This window comes from Vombatus ursinus, unplaced genomic scaffold (assembly GCF_900497805.2).
Source record: "Vombatus ursinus unplaced genomic scaffold, bare-nosed wombat genome assembly UNPS02014859.1, whole genome shotgun sequence".
NCBI lineage: Eukaryota > Metazoa > Chordata > Mammalia > Diprotodontia > Vombatidae > Vombatus > Vombatus ursinus.
In genome coordinates, this window is record NW_020954637.1 from 5,393,673 (window position 1) to 5,410,434 (window position 16,762).

Genomic DNA, 16,762 nt, shown 5'->3' on the forward strand with positions numbered 1-16,762 from the left:
CCTTTTTTGTCCCCCCTCCTCTGTCTCTCTGTCTCTCCCATTCTCTCGCTTTCTACCTCCTCTCTCCTCTCTCTCTTCTCTCTCTCCCTTCTCTCTTCTCTCTCTTTTTCTTCTTTCACTCCCTTCTCTCTCTCCTTTCTCTGTCCCCCCTTCTCTGTCTCTTTCTCTCTTCTCCTCCTCCCTCTCCTCTCTTTTCCTACCTCTTTTTCTCCTTTTTTCCCCTTTCCACCCAGGTGAATGCCTTCAGTGTTCATAAAAGTGGCATCCCTTGATATATCTCTGGAGGGTGTAAAGGAATCATAGAATCACAAATCTCAAAGGTAGAAGGGACCTCTGAGGACATCTAGTCCAACCCATCCTAAGTCAGAATCCCTTCGCAGCAACTGTGACAACTATCTGTCCCCTGCTCAAAGACCTTCAGGGATAGAGAACAGCCCAGTCCACTTGGAGCAGCAGAATAAGACTAATGCTTTTTTTTTTACTTGACAACCCGTCAAATATGAAGGCTGACATCATGTCCCAGAGAAGTCTTCTTTTCTCCATGAAAAACATCTCAAAGTTCCTTTAACTGGTCCTTGTGCGGCAACTTCATGGAACTTTGAGCTAAAAGGTACCTCATCCAATGATCCCATTTTAAAGAACACTACGCTAGGGTTTAGGGATAGAAAGTGACCTGCCAAGGTCTCCTCACAGGTAGTTAAGTAGCAGAGAAGAAAATGTTAGCTTCCTTTAACCTGTTGGAATATTTGTCTTATTCCTGGATGCTGCTGCCCTCAGAATCCACAGTGGACAGTCGCTGGTCAGACTCCATGAAGTCTGGACCCCAGAACAACTGGTTTCTTGATCCACAAGCAAGCCTTTCAATGGAGAAAGAGAGCTCTTCCCTGTGAGTGCTGCCTTCTGGGGAGGGCTTGCTTTTCCTCTGAGAAGAGTTCACGACCCAGGGCAGGAGCTGGAATAGCTGTGGTCTGTATGATGACCGCCCCAGGAGGCCAGCCCTCCAAGGGCACTGCTTATTTGTGAGTCAGAACTTGGAATTTAGAAATGGAAGAGACCTAAAGACAGGGAACACCAGAGCTGGGAGGAGCCTTAGAACACAGGATGTCAAAGCTGGGAGGGCCCTTAGAACATGGACTGTCAGAGCTGGGAGGAACCTTAGAACCCAGAATATCAGAGCTGGGAGGGCTCATAACAGAATGCAGAGCTGGGAGGGCCCTAGAACATGAAATGCCGGAGCTATAAGGGATCTTAGAACATTGAATGTTAGAGTTGAAAGACCTTAGAACAAAGAATATTAGAGATAAGGCAGAGCTCCTCAACTCATTTCTCTGGCAAAGAAACTTGCCAGAGGAGAGGATGGGGGAACATAGAATGGAAAGACCTTAGAGGTCACCTAGTCTGACTCTCATTTTAGATGAGGAAGCTGAAACCCAGAGAAGGCAAATGTCTTGTACCAGGTGAGGGGGCTGACCAAGCTCAGCGAAGCTCAAGGAAGCTCAGCTCTGGGGGTGGGAGGTGCATCTGGTCAGAGAAACAACTCTTGGACTAAGGTCTGTGGCGGCCAATGGCTGGGGGCCAAGTGGTCACTAAGGTTCCAGGTGTTGATGGAAATCAGGGAGCAGAGGATTAGCACCTCAGGGCTGGGGAAGAGAAACCTCCGACATATCCTCTTAGAATCATTAGAGGCAAAGCTGTCTTCCCTACCTGTATCTCCCTCCTTCTGTTCCAAAATGTCAAGCGTCCAGATGAAGCTGAGCTGTCCCATAATTCCCTTGGGGTCTGGCGGCCCCTGCCTCCCTCCATTGCTCGTGTATGTCTGGGATGGTCCCAGAGCACAGCCAAGTTGCTGCCCTCCAGAGATGCTGCGGTAGGTCCCCGTGGCCTTGGGGCTGGAGGCTGGAGGTTAAGCAGCAGAGTCGGGAAATGGGGATCCTTTTATCCTCTGGGATGGGGCGAGGGAGCCGCTGGTCCTCTCTTTCAGGACTACTGCACTGGTTGTTGGCAGGTGGGATAAAGTACCTACTAGAATATCTGACCCTGAAGATACCGGATCTTAGGAGATCATCAAGACCTTAGACCTGTAAGAGATCAGACCTCAGAGAATCCAATCTCCCCCATTTTACAGAGGAGGAAACTGAGACCCAGAGAGGGAAAGGGACTTGTCTAAGGTAAGTTAGTGGCTGAGCCAGGACTAGAACCCAGGCCTTCTGACTTCCAGTTCAGTCCTCTTAATGATTTTTTTTTTCAAATATATTGGCTACAGCCTCAAGGGTTTTTCCCAAGCCCCCATTGCTCCTTTACCCTCCCCCATCCCAAATTTCCCACCCCTCCAAAAATCCTACACGCTATTGGGGTTGTAGCAAAGCAGGTTGAACTCAAGGTTTTCGTCCCAGTGCCGAAGCAGGACAAAGAGCTGCTGGGCGGCAGTCTTCACAGAGGCTAGGGTGCGGCCCTCAGGGACTTCCTGGTCTTCCAGCCAGGAGCTGGCTTTAGCTGCCACCAATTCCCACTCCACAAAGTAGGAGGCTGAGCTGTTTTCCAGCCACCCCAAGGCCACCGCTGTGGCCCACACCTTGCCAGCTTGTTCGGGTCCATCGATCTCCAGGGCCAGCTTGCTATCAGCCCCGTGGGACAGCTCAGGAGAGTGGCTCGGGGAGTTTTTGGCTGTGGGCAGGATGGACTCAGCACGGGGTATTCGGCAGAAGGTCTTTGAGCTGTTTGAGATGCGCTGGTTCTGGGCCGAAATCTGGAAGGCGCCACTGGGCCTCTGGAGGCCTGGACTGTTGGGCTCCAGGGGCAGGGTGTCTTGGTTTTGGGAGGAACTGTGGGAGCAGGGGGTTAGTGTCACACGGTGGCAGGTGAATGGTGAGGTCCACTTGAGCTTTTCCATGGGGATGCCTGTGGCCCTGCAGAAGGCCTGGCTGAGCAGGAAGGCACCTGAGGCCATCTGTAGAGAGACCTGGGAGGCCAAAGAGAAAGAGAAGGGCTTAGAAGTCATACGTTTATAAAGTTTATGAAAGCAGCATCCCACTGTGAAAAGTAAGCTGGACTTGGAGTCAGGGAGACCTGGCTTAGACATTTACCATCTGTGTGACCCTGGACAAGTCTTTCCAAATCTCAATTAAATTAGATTCAGCAGTTATCAAGTGCTCAGCACAGTGCTAGATTCTAGGAACACAAAGACAGAAAACAAACAAAAAGCCCCTATCTTTGCCCTCAAGGAGCTTATATTCTATTGGGGAAAACAACATCTTTGTGGACAAGTAAATATGAGAAAAAGGGGCAGGGGAGTGGTACTAACAACTGGAGGGAATCAGGACAGGCTTCCTGTAGGAGGAGGCATCTGACGTGAAGGAAGCTAAAGATTCTAAAAGGCAGAGGTAAAAGAGTGTTTATTCATAGGGTTCTAGATTGAGGGATGGATGGGACCTTCAGGGCCATCAAATCCAATCCTTCATGTTACACATTAGGAAAATGAGACAGGCCTAGGTTTGCACAGCTAACGTACGTCCTGAAGTGTTCAGCACCTGGGTTTGACCCCTTGACTCTGTGTCCTATCAAAGGTCTTGTCCTGCCCAACCCTAGCCTTGGATTACTTCCACCATCCCCCCATGCTCCCGCTTGTATGCCACTAAACAAAGATGGAGGAAATCACACAATCGTTGAGTCCACTACAAATTTATGTTGCATAATTGCAATTGGGCCTTCACTGCAGCAAGGCCTCCCTAATTAACTTACTATCCTGTTAGCCACTGTGGTTCTTCCAAACCTTTTTATTCCTCCTTAAGCCTCCCATAGCTCTCCCTCCCCCAACTCTCTTAGCTGAGGATTTTGGCTAATTTGTCACTAAAAATATTTGAGGCCATTAACAAAGAGTCCCCTTTCTTCTCTCCTCCTCCTCATCTCTCATCACTCAGATGCCCTTCTGCTACTATTTCTTCTTCACCCATTTTACATGAAGAAGTGGCATTTTTCCTGGCCAAGGCAAACCCTTCTATATACACAAGAGGTCCTACTCCATCCTGTCCTCTCTAGAAGAATGCTCCCTCTATCATCCCTATTCTCTCATCAATCTGTAATTTCTCCCTGTATACTGACTGCTTCTTTACTGTTAAAAACATGCCCATATCTCACCCATCCTCAAAACACCCTCACTTGATCTGTCTATTCTGGATAGCCAAAATTTATTTTCTCTCCTCCCTTTCCTGCCTCGTAGAGAAGGCTGCCTACAACAGGTGACCCTCCCCCTTTCCTCTCACTCTCTTAACTCTCTGTAGTCTGTCTTCTGACCTCATCATCCAACTGAAGCATTTGCCTTCAAAGTCACCAATGATTTTTAATGACCAAATCTAATGACCTTTCCTCATTCCTTTTTCTTCCTGTTCTCTCTGTAGCTGTCAATACTATTGATCAGTCTCTTCTCCTCTCTCTCTCTTTTCTCTAGGTTTCCATGATATTCCTCTCTCCTGGTTTTCTGTCTACCTGCATGACCATTCAGTTTCATTATTCTTTACTTTGTCTTTACCCAGATCATGTCCACTAACTGTGGCTCTGCTGTGGGCCCTCTTCTCTTCTTTCTCTATACTCTTTCACTTGGTGATTTCATCAACTCCTATGGATCTGACTAGCATGTCTATGTTGATTCTCAGTTTTATTTGTCCAGCCCTAAACTCTTTTCTGAGCTCAAGTCTCACATCTCCGACTATCTATTGCAAATCTCCAGCTCAGTGTCTTACAGACTCCAACTATCTATTGGAAATCCCCAACTGAATGTCTTACAGACTCCAACTATCTATTGGAAATTCCCAACTGAATGTCTTATAGAAATCTAAAACTCAATATGTCCAGAACTCATTGTCTTCTCCTTCAAACCCTTCCCTTGTCTAACTTCTCTATTGCTGTTAAGAGTACCATTATCCTGCCAATCACCAAGGCTCAAAATCTAGGTGTTACCCTAAAATTCTCACTCTCTCTCTCACATATCCCCTCTCCCATATCCAGTCTCTTGCCAGAGCCTATGAATTTTACCTGTGTGACGTCTCTAGAATATGTTCCCTTCCCTCTTCCATCACTCTTCCATCCCTGTCATTATTCTGGTTCAGTCCCTTGTCAGATGGACTATTAAAATAGCTAGTCCATCCTCCACTCAGTAGTCAAACCGATATTCTTTAAGCCCGGGTATGATCATGGTACTGCCCAATTCAATAAATCCAGTGGTTCCCCATTATTTCTGGGATCAAATCTAAGATCCTCTGTTGGCTTTCAAAGTCTTTCATAATCTGACCTCTCCCAACCTTTCCAAGTCTCCTCACCACCCATTCTCAGAAGGCCAGTGGCGTGACACTCCATTCTCCCAGGTCTAGCTGTTCTCCAGGCCTTCTCTTCCTCCTTAGAATGCTTTCCCTTTGTGTCTTCAGATTTTAGTTCTTCAGAACTTCCCATCCTGTCTGGGATGACTTCTCTGGTTGAATTTTAGGTCTTAAGGCCCTACCTATCTTTTCTCTGAAACCTTTGGAATTTGGTCAGCCTAAATCTGGGGTACATGTTAAACTCTTCCTGGCTTTCTTCTCCTCTATCATAAATTCTAGTATGGAATAATTGATTTTCCTGAAAATTCCCATCATTTCTGTCCTCAGCAACCAATTCTTCTTTGTTAGTGAGATCTGATCAAGAATAGAATTTCTACTTGTTGGCTTCTTTACTTTTTGAAGGGACAGCTAGATGGGGCAGTGGATAGAGCACCAGGCCTGGAGTGAGAAAAACCCATCTTCTTGAGTTCAAATCTGGCCTCACACACTTACTAGCTATATGACCCTGGGCAAGTCACTTAACCCTGTTGGTCTCAGTTTCCTCATCTGTAAAATGAGCTGGAGAAAGAAATGGCAAACCACTCCAATATCTTTGCCAAGAAAACCCCAACTTTGGACACAACAATCACTTTTTGAAGGATGAAATGATAGTCTAGGCAAGTCAAGATATTATTAGCTCTCTGCTTTGGACAAGGAAAGAGCTCTAGCAGATGTCTGCACAATAATATCCCTTGTTCTCCCCTAAATCAAGCTGCTGTTCCAGGCTTCTGATCTTTGCCCTAAACTCCTCATCCATTTCCTCTTTCTGGCTAAGTGGTCTGTAGTATGCTTCAATGACAACATTGATTTTGTTTCTGTCTCTGATCTTATTAATCCAAGCTCTCTCCACCATTCTGTTTCTCTGCTTTCAAGATTTCTTTATATGAGCTTATCTTCAAAATAGTATTCAATGCTACTTCTTCTCTCTTACCTATCCTCACCCCGACTTTTGCCTATTCTGTTTCTTTCAGTTAAGGTCCAGCCTCTTCCAGAGACATATCTTGGTCATGGGTTTTATTTCTCCAGATTTCAGTGTTACCTTCCTAGGTATTCCTGGTGAATTCCTATAAAGACACTTGAGGCATAGGCTTTATCATTTGAAGAAGAGAAAAGAAGGAATTGTGTAAAAAGATCAATGTATGTGCATCAGACAATTTATATTTTTAAAAGACATCTATGGAAGTGAACGTAGGTAAGAGAGTATGGATATGAAAGCATGGCCTAGTCCTATAAGTATAGTATTAGGGATGCTAAGGCTCAGAATGAACTGAGGTTGGTGAGGAAAGCTAAGAACAATAAAAGGAAGGAGGGTTCTTTTTTTAAAGCTATGTTGGGTAAAATAAATCGAAGAAAGGGGAAGACTGCTGCTTTGGTTGGATGAGATGATGATATTGGATGCTTGGGACAACAAGACTATTCAACTCTTATTTCTTGGCCAAGGATCTGCGGATTGTAAAGGGCAGAACAAAAATCTCTAACAGGTAGTTGATAGCCAAGGAAGATAGAGGGATAGATAGTAAAAGATCACCTATTTTCCCTTGATGAATTCAAGTCACTAGCTCAGATTGCATCTTTGGATACTGAAAGACCCAGCAAATAAGATTCATGGTTGGTGATCTCTGAAATATCATGGAGAGTGGAATGATCACCAAACGGTTGGAGGGTGGCAAATATCCTGATTTTTTTTTAAAAGGAAGAGAATAGAATTTGCCAATGACAGACCAGGGATTTTTGGTTCACTTTTTGGCAAGATTTTTAAATGTTTTATTAAAAGGATGGTTAGAGCACATCTGGAAATGCCCACAGTGATCACAGAGCTGGCATGGCTTCATTGAGAATAAGCCAGGCCAGACCAGCTTAATTTCCTTTGTTGACTTAGTTAGTAGACTGGTAGATCAGGGGAAGAGTTGAGATTGTCTAGATTTTAACAAAACATTGGACAAAATTTTTCATACTTTTCTTGTAGAAAAGATAGAGAGACATGGGCTCGAGGATAGTACAGTTTCAGCACTGGTTGAATGATCAGACCCAAAGAGTCATCATTAATGGTTCAATACCAACAGGGAAGAAGGTCTCCAGTGGAGTGTTCTGGGCCCTGTGCTGCTGAATATATTTTTTTAATCAATGACTAGGATAAAGGCATAAATGCCATGCTTATTAAATTCAAAGGTAACACATAACTGATAAAGGTGTTGGAAACCTGAGTCAAGATCTAGAATGATCTCAACAGGCCAGAATTTTGGATTGAATCTAAGATGATGAAATGTAATTGAGATAAACTTTTAAAAAGTTAATTGGAATAACGTGGGCTCAGAACTTCATAAGTAACAGGATGAAGGAGGTGGTTTATCTGAAAGACATCTGTGGACTTCTTAGTGGACCTTAGAACTTGCAATGTTAGGAAGCATAAAATCAGAGGTGTGAGGGATCTTAGAATATGTAATATTAGAATGTAGAAAGTTGGCACTAAGGAGGGACCATAGAACATAGAATGTGCAAACTAGAAGAGTTGAAAGGGAACTTGGAAATCAAAGAGTTCAATCTGTTCATTTTAGAAATGAGTAAAATGAGGTTCAGAGACATAAATGACTTGTCCAAGGTCACACAAAAAGTGGTTGGCAAAGATTAGAACCCAGGTCTCCTAAAGTCTACTTTAATACTCTTTCCGTTGAACCACACTGAGTAAGTGGGACAAGGGAAGATAATTCTGTTCACTTAGTGCCTGGTCATCCTTTTTGCACACTCAGCAACTTTTCAATGTTCCTTCTCTCTGGCAGTTGATTTGCCCAGAAATCAGCACTTACTGTCTCTTCCTTTCCACTCCTTCCCTTCCCTACTGCCTTTGGAGCCAGCCTTTAGATGTCTAGAGGCTCCTAGATAATATTCGGAGAACCACTGAACTACAGAGGCATTTGTCAATCTTGGGAGACCAATCTTTTTTCAAACTGGCTGCTGTGCTGGTGGAGGTCTGGCTGATGTGGGAAGGAAGAGGCAGCCCTGCTAACTGGGAGAAGTGGGGACAGGGTTGGCTTTGGAGGGATGAAAAAGGTGAAGAGGAGAGAAAGGGAGAAGATGGAAGAGAAGGGGAAGAAAGGAAGAGCTGGGATAGAAGTGAAGTGATGAGGAAGGAAGGAAATGGGAGAGATAAGTGGATGAGAGAGGAAGTTGTGCAAGGAGGAGGGCAGAAGAGAGGAGGGGAGGGAAGAGAAGTCTCCCTGAATGGAGAGACAGGAGATGTAGTTATAAACTGAAGAAATGATGTGTCCTTTCTCCTTCTCCTTTGGGGCATGTCAGTGTTTTGTTGATGACAATATCAGATATTGGGGCTTTATACTTTCTAAAGTCCTTTCACAGGATGATATATCAGAGGATAAACAGAAGCAAACAGAGAAGTGGGCGCTCAAACCAGTCAACTGTGTTCCTTGTGGGCAGCTCAGGTCCATGGTTTGGGTAGCAAAAGGAAGTTAAGGTCATAGATCCAGTGCTGAAAGGGATCATGGGGAGATGGAGTTAGATCTGGAAAGGACCTAAGATCATCTCAACCCCCTCATTTTACAGATAAGAGAAAGGAGAGTGATTTGCCCTAAGCACCCAGGGAGTGGGTGATGGAGCTGGGGTACTCTCCTACCAAATCTAGCACCCTTTTCACTCCAAATAGAGTTTTTAGCACTTAATTCTAGACTGGCTACACTCTACCTATTCTATACTAATTATTTACTATTCTATGATTTCTGAATTGTTTAGTGTTGATTGGGATATGGAAGAGACCTTAGGGCTGGAAGAGGCTTTACAGATCTTCTAATCCAACCCATTTTACAGATGAAGAAACTGAGGCACCCTAGAGGGGAAGTAACCTGTTCAAGGTCACTTAGGTTGGAAGTATCAGAGCTGGAATTTGAACTCAGGTTTCTCAAGGTTCTGAAGTGCAGATCTTTCCATCCCACGCTGCTGCAAGAGTTTCATTTTTTGGAGGGGTGGGGGAAGGAATCATTGATGATTTTCAGTCAAGCCTGGGCAATGCCCTTGTCCAGTGATGCCTCTCCCCCGCCACCCTTCAGATACACCCCGGCGTCTGGGGACAGGTAGTAACATGCACATGTGTCAGGGAACTCACCACAGGTAAATAATCCATGTTCTCAGTATCAAGGGGAAACTCCTGCAGCTGGGAGGTTGGTGCCGGGGGCTTGGACGCTAACCCCTTGGCTGCTCGCATCAAGAATCTGTTCTTATTCAGGTTTAGCCTGTGCAAACACACCAGGGCAAGGGGCAAGGTTGGTATGGCTAGCTCTCCCTCCTGCAGGCCTTTACCCCCATCCCCATGTTCCAAGAACCTCCCCTGGGCCTCCCTGACTCTCCCAGAAGCCACTTACGAGGAGGCCAGGCCCTATCGTTCCCAACCCACCATGTTGCCCTGCTATCTCCATCCCTCTCCGCTCCCCAGCCACTGCTCCTTTCCAACCTCTGGCCTCTGATCCAAGGCAATCCTCAACACCCCTCCCTCCCCCTCCCTGTTATTTCTGAGTTAGGGACAAGGTATCAATAGAGGGCTCAGAATGTTAGAGTTGGAAAGACCTTAGAATATGAAACGTTAGAGCTAGGAAGGGACCTTGGAACACAGAATGTCAGAACTGGGAGATAACCTTGGAACGCAGAAGGTCAGAGCTAAAAAGGGCCTCAGTACATGTAATGTCAGAACTGGGAAGGTTCTTAGTACACAGAATGTTAGAGTTGGGAAGGGCCTTAGAACATAGAAGGTCAGACCTGGGAGGGACTTTAGAACAGGGAATGTCAGAGCTGGGAGGGACCTTAGGGCTTAGAATGTCAGAACTGGGAAGAGCCTTAGAACAGAGAAAGTCAGAGCTGGGGAGGTTCTTAGAACACAGAATATAAGAGTTGGGAGGGCCCTTAGAACACAGAATGTCAGAACTAGGAGAGTCCTTAGAACAGACAATGGCAGAGCTGGGAGAAACTTTAGAACAGAGACTTACAGAGATAAGAAGGCCCCAGAACAGAGAATGTCAGAGCTAGGAGGACCCTTAGAACAGAGAACATCAGTGTTAGAAAGAAGCTTAGAACAGAGAGTGTTAGCACTGGGAGAGCCCTTAGAACACATTATATCAAAGCTGGGAGAGCCCTTAGAAGACAGAATGTTAGAGCTGGGAGGGACTTCAGAACACATTATATCAAAGCTAGAAAGGGCCTTAGAACACAGAATGTCAAGGCTGGGAAGGCCCTTAGAACACATTATATCAAAACTGGGAAGGCCCTTAGAATACATTACATCAAAGCCTTGAGGTGCCTTAGGACACAGGATATCAGAAGGGGGGGGGCTTAGAACAAAGGATGTCAGAGCTGGGAAGGGCCTTGGAACACAGGATGTCAGAACTGAGAGGTTCTTCAGATACAGAATATTGGTGATGGCTTAATCTTCACTTTTTAAAGAAAATGAATCCTAGAGGAGGGAAGGGATGGGTCTGAGAGGACAGAGTGAATATCTGAAAACTAAAGCCTTTTGAATAAGCATCAAAGACCTTCTTTTCCTTTTCACATGCTGATGGTGAAACCCCAGACCCAACCTCCTGTCCTGGGTGATCCTTGTCTTAGAGAGAGCCCCGCCTGAACCCCCTGTCCATCCTGCAGCAAACTGCTCCTAGCAGGATTAGGCCGTGGGCCTGGCCAATGACAGGAGATAGAAAGGGACCAAGTTTGTCCCCCCTTCCCCTCTGCAACCCCATCTCCATCCCCAGAATCCCCATGTTCCACTTGCTTAGCTCCTCCTGTCAGAAAGAAAGGGTCTGAAAAACTCATCCATATGCAGCTAGTAGGGACCCAGTGAGCTCAGTCTCCAAGAGGGTAGAGGATTGCATTATATTCATTCTTTCAACCAAGAATTTATTGCTTCTTTTTCTTCCTTTTTTAAAAAGAATGCTTTATTGATGACTCTGGGTTTTAATCTCAGTTATTCTCAGATATAAGACCCCTCTCTTCTTCCCTTCCTCCCTCTCCCCCTCCCCAGTGATTCTTCCCTGTTACACAGAAAAATGGATACTCCCCCCACCTCCACTGTTGCATCTATTAGATCTGATAGTGTATTGGACACAGAGTCCCCCCCTCTTCAAGGGAAGTAAGAAGGTACATTTGGAGGCTTGTATTGTAAAAGAGAAGTCCAGAGAGGGTGACTCTCAATCCAAAGAAATAATTCCTAAAGGTAGAATTCCAGGCGTGGTGGCAAGTGCATAGGGATGCCTCAGGACCCTTCATTCACAGGCGTAGTAGGCGGCCGTCTATCTCAACTAGGCGGACTGCTCTGAACTCTGCCCCTCCCCAGCTCAGCGGACGGCAGGAATGCCAGGCAGTGGGCTCTTACCTGGTACCAAAGAGGGTCTCTGAGGCCTTAATGCTGGGGCCAGGATTGAACAGTGACTTGTACAGAGGACCTGAGGAAGAATGCAGAATCCTGACATGTTAGAACTGGGAAAGACTTTATGGCATGGGTGGGCAGAGACAGTTGTACCTGTTCCCATAGGAATACGTCTGGGCAGCTAGGGGGTGCCACAGTGCACAGAGTGCCCGGCCTGGAGTCAGGAAGACTCATGTTCCTGAGTTCAAATCTGGCCTCAGACACTAACTAGCTGTGTGACCCTGGGCGAGTCACTTCACCCTGTTTGCCTCAGTTTCCTCATCTGTCAAATGAACTGAAGAAGGGAATGGCAAACCACTCCAGTATCTCTGCCAAGAAAACCCCAAACAGGATCAAGCAGAGTCAGACACAGATGAAACAACTGAACAACAAGTCTACCGACTTGTCCATCATTTTCCCACCCCTTTTCTTTTTTCTTTCTTTCTTTTTTTTTTTTTGCGAGGCAATTGGGGTTAAGTGACCTGCCCAGGTCACACATCCTGCCCCTTTTCTAAGTAAATTCTCCTTGGGTCCATAGGGCTGGTATTCTTTCCATTTTCCAGATAAGTAAACTGAGGCCCGGGAAGGGAAAGCAACCTGTCTAATCACTGTGAGTAGGTGGCAGAACCTATGGGAGAGCAGCATTAAGATGCCTTCCAGGTACAGCACAGGGCTGTCCTTGTTATACTGGAATCTTGCCATATTCTTACTTCAGCTTTTTCAGGGTGAGTGTTGAGGAGAGGGAAAGGTCCCATTTTAACCTTTCCTCCTTGTCCTCTGCTTCCTCCAGGGGCTCTGAAGGCCTCCGGGTCAGGGATGGATGGAGGGAAAGCTATTTGTTACAATCTTTGACCCAAATCACACTGTGGTTTTTCATTGTCCAAAGGAAACTTTGAGGCCTTTAGCTGCCCACAGCGGAGCAGAACACGCTGCCCCTTACACAGGCCATCTGGACGCCCTCAGCTGCCCACCGAGGCCCTGTGTTATAAAAAAGCACTCTGGCCCAATGTTAAGCACCGGACCTGGGAGCCTGCCCTCCCGGGCCCTCATGCCACTCCCTCACCTTCCTCTGGCACTTCAGGGCTCTGCCATTGGCCACTGTTAGGGCTATAGATTCTGAGCTGACAGGGATCATGTCGCCCAGCTCCTTTACTTTACGGATGAGGAAACTGAGGCCATCGAGGTTGGAGGATTCGCCCAAGGACATTTAGCTAGTGAAGGGCAGGGCGAGCGTTCAAATCCAAGTTCTCTAAGACTGCCAGATGAGGTGGCCTTCCAGAAAATGAGGTTCGGAGAAAGCAATGACTTATCTAAGGTCACAGAGCAAAAGGGTGAGAGGAGAAGTCAAGTTTTTTAATGGCGGGAGTAAATAGGGTGGCCCAAGCATTCTGCCGTCCCCTGGGGGAGGCAGGAGGAGAGCAGAAGAAACCCTGGACTCCGGTCTCACACTTGGACCCCAGACAAGGGAAGTGTGGTCCTACTCCAGGGGTGGGGAGCCTGCGGCCTCAAGGCCGCATGTGGCCCTCTAGGTCCTCAAGTGCGCACCCCTGTGACCTGGTCAGAGGGGACCATAGGATGGTGGAAGGGCAGACAAATAGATGGAGGGGGCCATGCACTCACGGTCCCGAAGGCTGGTTCTCTCAGTTCTGACGTTGGGAGGTGGGCTGCCAGACACAGTGTTCTCATCCAGATCTGCAAGAGAGAAGGCCCAGTGAACCCCTACATCTCACTCTCCCAGGTTCACCCCTCCCTCTTCCCTCACTTTCTTTTTTTGCGAGGCAATTGGGGTTAAGTGACTTTCCCAGGGTCACACAGCTAGTAAGTGTCTGTGACTGGATTTGAACTCAGGTCCTCCTGACTCCAGGGCTGGTGCGCCACCTAGCTGCCCCTCCCCCACCCCCTCCCTCTTTCAATTAAATTTAATTCCAATTTGAACTCAACAGCTGCTTCATGTCATTTATTCCAATTCAGTTCAAACAATATTTATTCTTCTCCTCTTAGTAGGCGAGAATGGAAGAGATCACTACACACACAAAATCCCCCAGGTTAGAGCTCCTGGGGCTCACTGGGCCAAGGCCAAGGCCAAAGCTACCACCTCTGTGTGAGCCATTTAATCAAATAGTCAACAAGCAACTATAAAGTCAGTTAGTCAATCAACAAACATTTAAAGTGTCTACTAAACTGGAGATACAAATATACAAAAAAAAGACAACCCCTACCCTCAAGGAGCTTACATTCTGCACACATACCTAATAAATATGAGGTAATTAGTAGAACAGAAGAAGCATTTAAGGGCCTACTATGTGTCAGGCACTGCACTAAGTGCTTTACAAATATTAGCTCATTTGATCTTCATAACAAACCTCGGAGGTGGGTGCTATTATTTCCATTTTATAGTTGAGGAAACTGAGGCAGACATAGGTTAAGTGACATGCCCTGGGTCAGGCAGCTAGTAAGTCAAATTTGAATTCAGGTTGTCTTGACCCCAGGCCCAGTCCTCTCCCCACTGTGGTACCACCTAGCTGAGGCATAGGTAACTGAGGGGGATCACGAAAGGTTTCAAATAGAAGATGATGCCTGAGTTGAATTGTGAAGCAAACAAGGGATTTTAAGAGGCAGAGGTAAGGAGAGAATGTATTGTAGGCAGCTGGGTGGCGCCATAGCGCAGAGAGTGCTGGACCTGGAAGACGAGTTCAAATTTAGCCTCAGACTCACCAGCGGTGTGATGCTGGGCAAGTCACTTAACCTCTGCTTGCCTCACGTTCCTCAACTATAAAATGGGGATAATAGTACGTACCTACTTGGGCTGCTGTGAGGATCCACTGAGAGAGTATTTAAAAGTATTTTACAAATCTTAGTTACATAAATGTTAACTATAATGACAATGATAAATTATTCTACAGCATAGTAGAGTGGTGAAGGGAAGAAATATAAATATATACACATACACATATATGTACACACATGTATACATATACACATACACATATACACATATATGTATATACATATATACATGTATATATATACACACATATGTACATATATCAAAGCTGAAAAGGTAGGTTGGGGTCAGATTATGAAAGGTTTTAAATGCCAAAAAGAGAGTGAAGGTTCAGTCCTAGAGCTGATAGAGAATGAATCACCAGAGTTTGCTGAATGGGGACTTGACATGGTCTGGATCACGCTTTAAGAAAGTGCCTTGGGCAGCTGAGGATGGATGAAAGAGGCGGAGATCCATGGGGCAGCTCTAGCTTCAGCCCAGGTGAAAGGTGCCGAGGACCTGTCAGCATTAGGTGATGGGATCCTTGTTCACTGGAGATAGAGCAGACCCCAGGCCTGGTCTGCTGTCTCATGCATGGGTGTAGAAGCAGCAGATGTGTAGCTGGGGATGGTCTGGCTGTCCTGCGGTCTCATCTCCATAGAACTTTCTCTGCTGCGCCAGAGAAACCTCTTCCCCTGGAAGCTCACTGCAGCCCTTCTGACACTGAAGTCTTCTCCATCCCTGTGACCTCTGCCTCTGATTGGCTGGTTCCTCCCAGAGCCTCCTCTGCCTCTCTGTCTGTCTGTCTGTCTGTCTGCCACTCTCTCTCTCTCTCTCTCTCTCCCTCTCTCTCTCTCTCTCTCTCCCTTTCTCTCTGTCTCTTCCTCTCTCTCCCTGTCTCTCTCTCTCTTGTCTCTCTCTCTCTCTCTCTCTCTCTCTCTCTCTCTCTCTCTCTCTCTCACACACACACACACACATACCGCATTCCTTCCTAGTCACCGTATCAGCTGCTTCTGAATTCTCCTCCAAGAGGTAGTCCGGGCCACACAGATGCCTTCATCTCTCTCCAGCCCAATCTGGTTGACTCATCTTCATGGTATTTTCTCTACTAGGCCCCTGATGGGCTCAACTCCCCTACTTTCTCCACCCTTGGCTCCCCTTTTCAGCTTCATTTTATGGATTGTCTTTTCCCATTAGAGTGTAAGCTCCTTGAGGGCAAGGAACTGTCTCTCTTTGTGCTTGTATCTGTATTCCCAGCATTTAGCTCAGTGCCTGGCACACAGAGTAAACACTTAATTAATACGGTTGACTGACCTCTGGACAATAGGGAACATGGATGACTGTACTGCTTATTTCCACTACTGAAGACAAAAAACCTCAAAGCTCATGTTCTAGTGATGGTGACTTAGAAGCAATGCTTCTCTGGAGATGAAGGATATTGATTGTATTCCTAGGGATTTCAAAACATCTAAATATAATGTCATCCCCCTTCCCCCTTTGCCTCTTCCTTTGAGGTTTTTACAGTGAGATGGAGTTGGGTTGGATAATCTCTAAGGTACATAACATTCCATGTTCTAAGGTTCCTTCCCATTCTGATGGTCTCTTTTCTGAGCTCCTTCTCAGCTCTGACATTTTGTGTTCTAAAGGCCCTCCCAATTCTGACATTTTGTGTTCTAAGTCCCCTCCCAGTTCTGACTTGCTATGTTCTAAGGTCCTTCCCAGCTCTGACATCCTGAGTTCTAAGGCCCCTCCCAGCTCTGACTTTCTGTGTTCTAAGGTCCTTCCCAGCTCTGACATCCTGTGTTCTAAGACCCCTCCCGGCTCTGACTTTCTGTGTTCTAAGGTCCTTCCCAGCTCTGACATTCTGTGTTCTAAGGCCCTTCCCAGCTCTGACATTCTATGTACTAGGGCCCCTCCCAGCCCTAACATTCTATGATCTGTGTTTGGGAAATGTTCCCTGAGCTGTTATTTGGAAGGTGATATCTAAATGTCAAATCTTATTATTGCCTGGCGTGGCATTACCACAGACAAAACACTGTATAATTTATAAACCTCAGGTGTCCCCCCAGGGCCTTACATTAATGATGTTAAACTCAGGCGAAGCCAAAAACCACAGGAAGGATACTGCAAAGAAATATGCTTTGGGAATGAGACTCAGCCAGCAGAGTGGGGCAGGATGTGGGAGTAAGTATTTCTCCCATGATTAGAGAAAGTGAGGCAGAGATATCTGACTACTCCTAAATCTACCTC

General features: G+C 46.2%; 1 protein-coding gene across 1 annotated transcript in view; it reads right to left on the reverse strand.

Annotated features, from left to right (window-relative positions):
* Window positions 1-2,338: 2,338 nt before the first annotated feature.
* The window catches only part of VWA5B1 (von Willebrand factor A domain containing 5B1), a 77,168-nt gene continuing 62,744 nt past the window's right edge, over window positions 2,339-16,762 (reverse strand). Inside the window, exons 19-22 of the mRNA XM_027841327.1 lie at window positions 13,369-13,440; window positions 11,716-11,785; window positions 9,463-9,589; window positions 2,339-2,959 (exon numbers count right to left, since the gene is read on the reverse strand). Coding sequence (XP_027697128.1) covers window positions 2,339-2,959; window positions 9,463-9,589; window positions 11,716-11,785; window positions 13,369-13,440 — 890 coding nt within the window. The remainder of the gene's footprint in view (window positions 2,960-9,462; window positions 9,590-11,715; window positions 11,786-13,368; window positions 13,441-16,762) is intronic.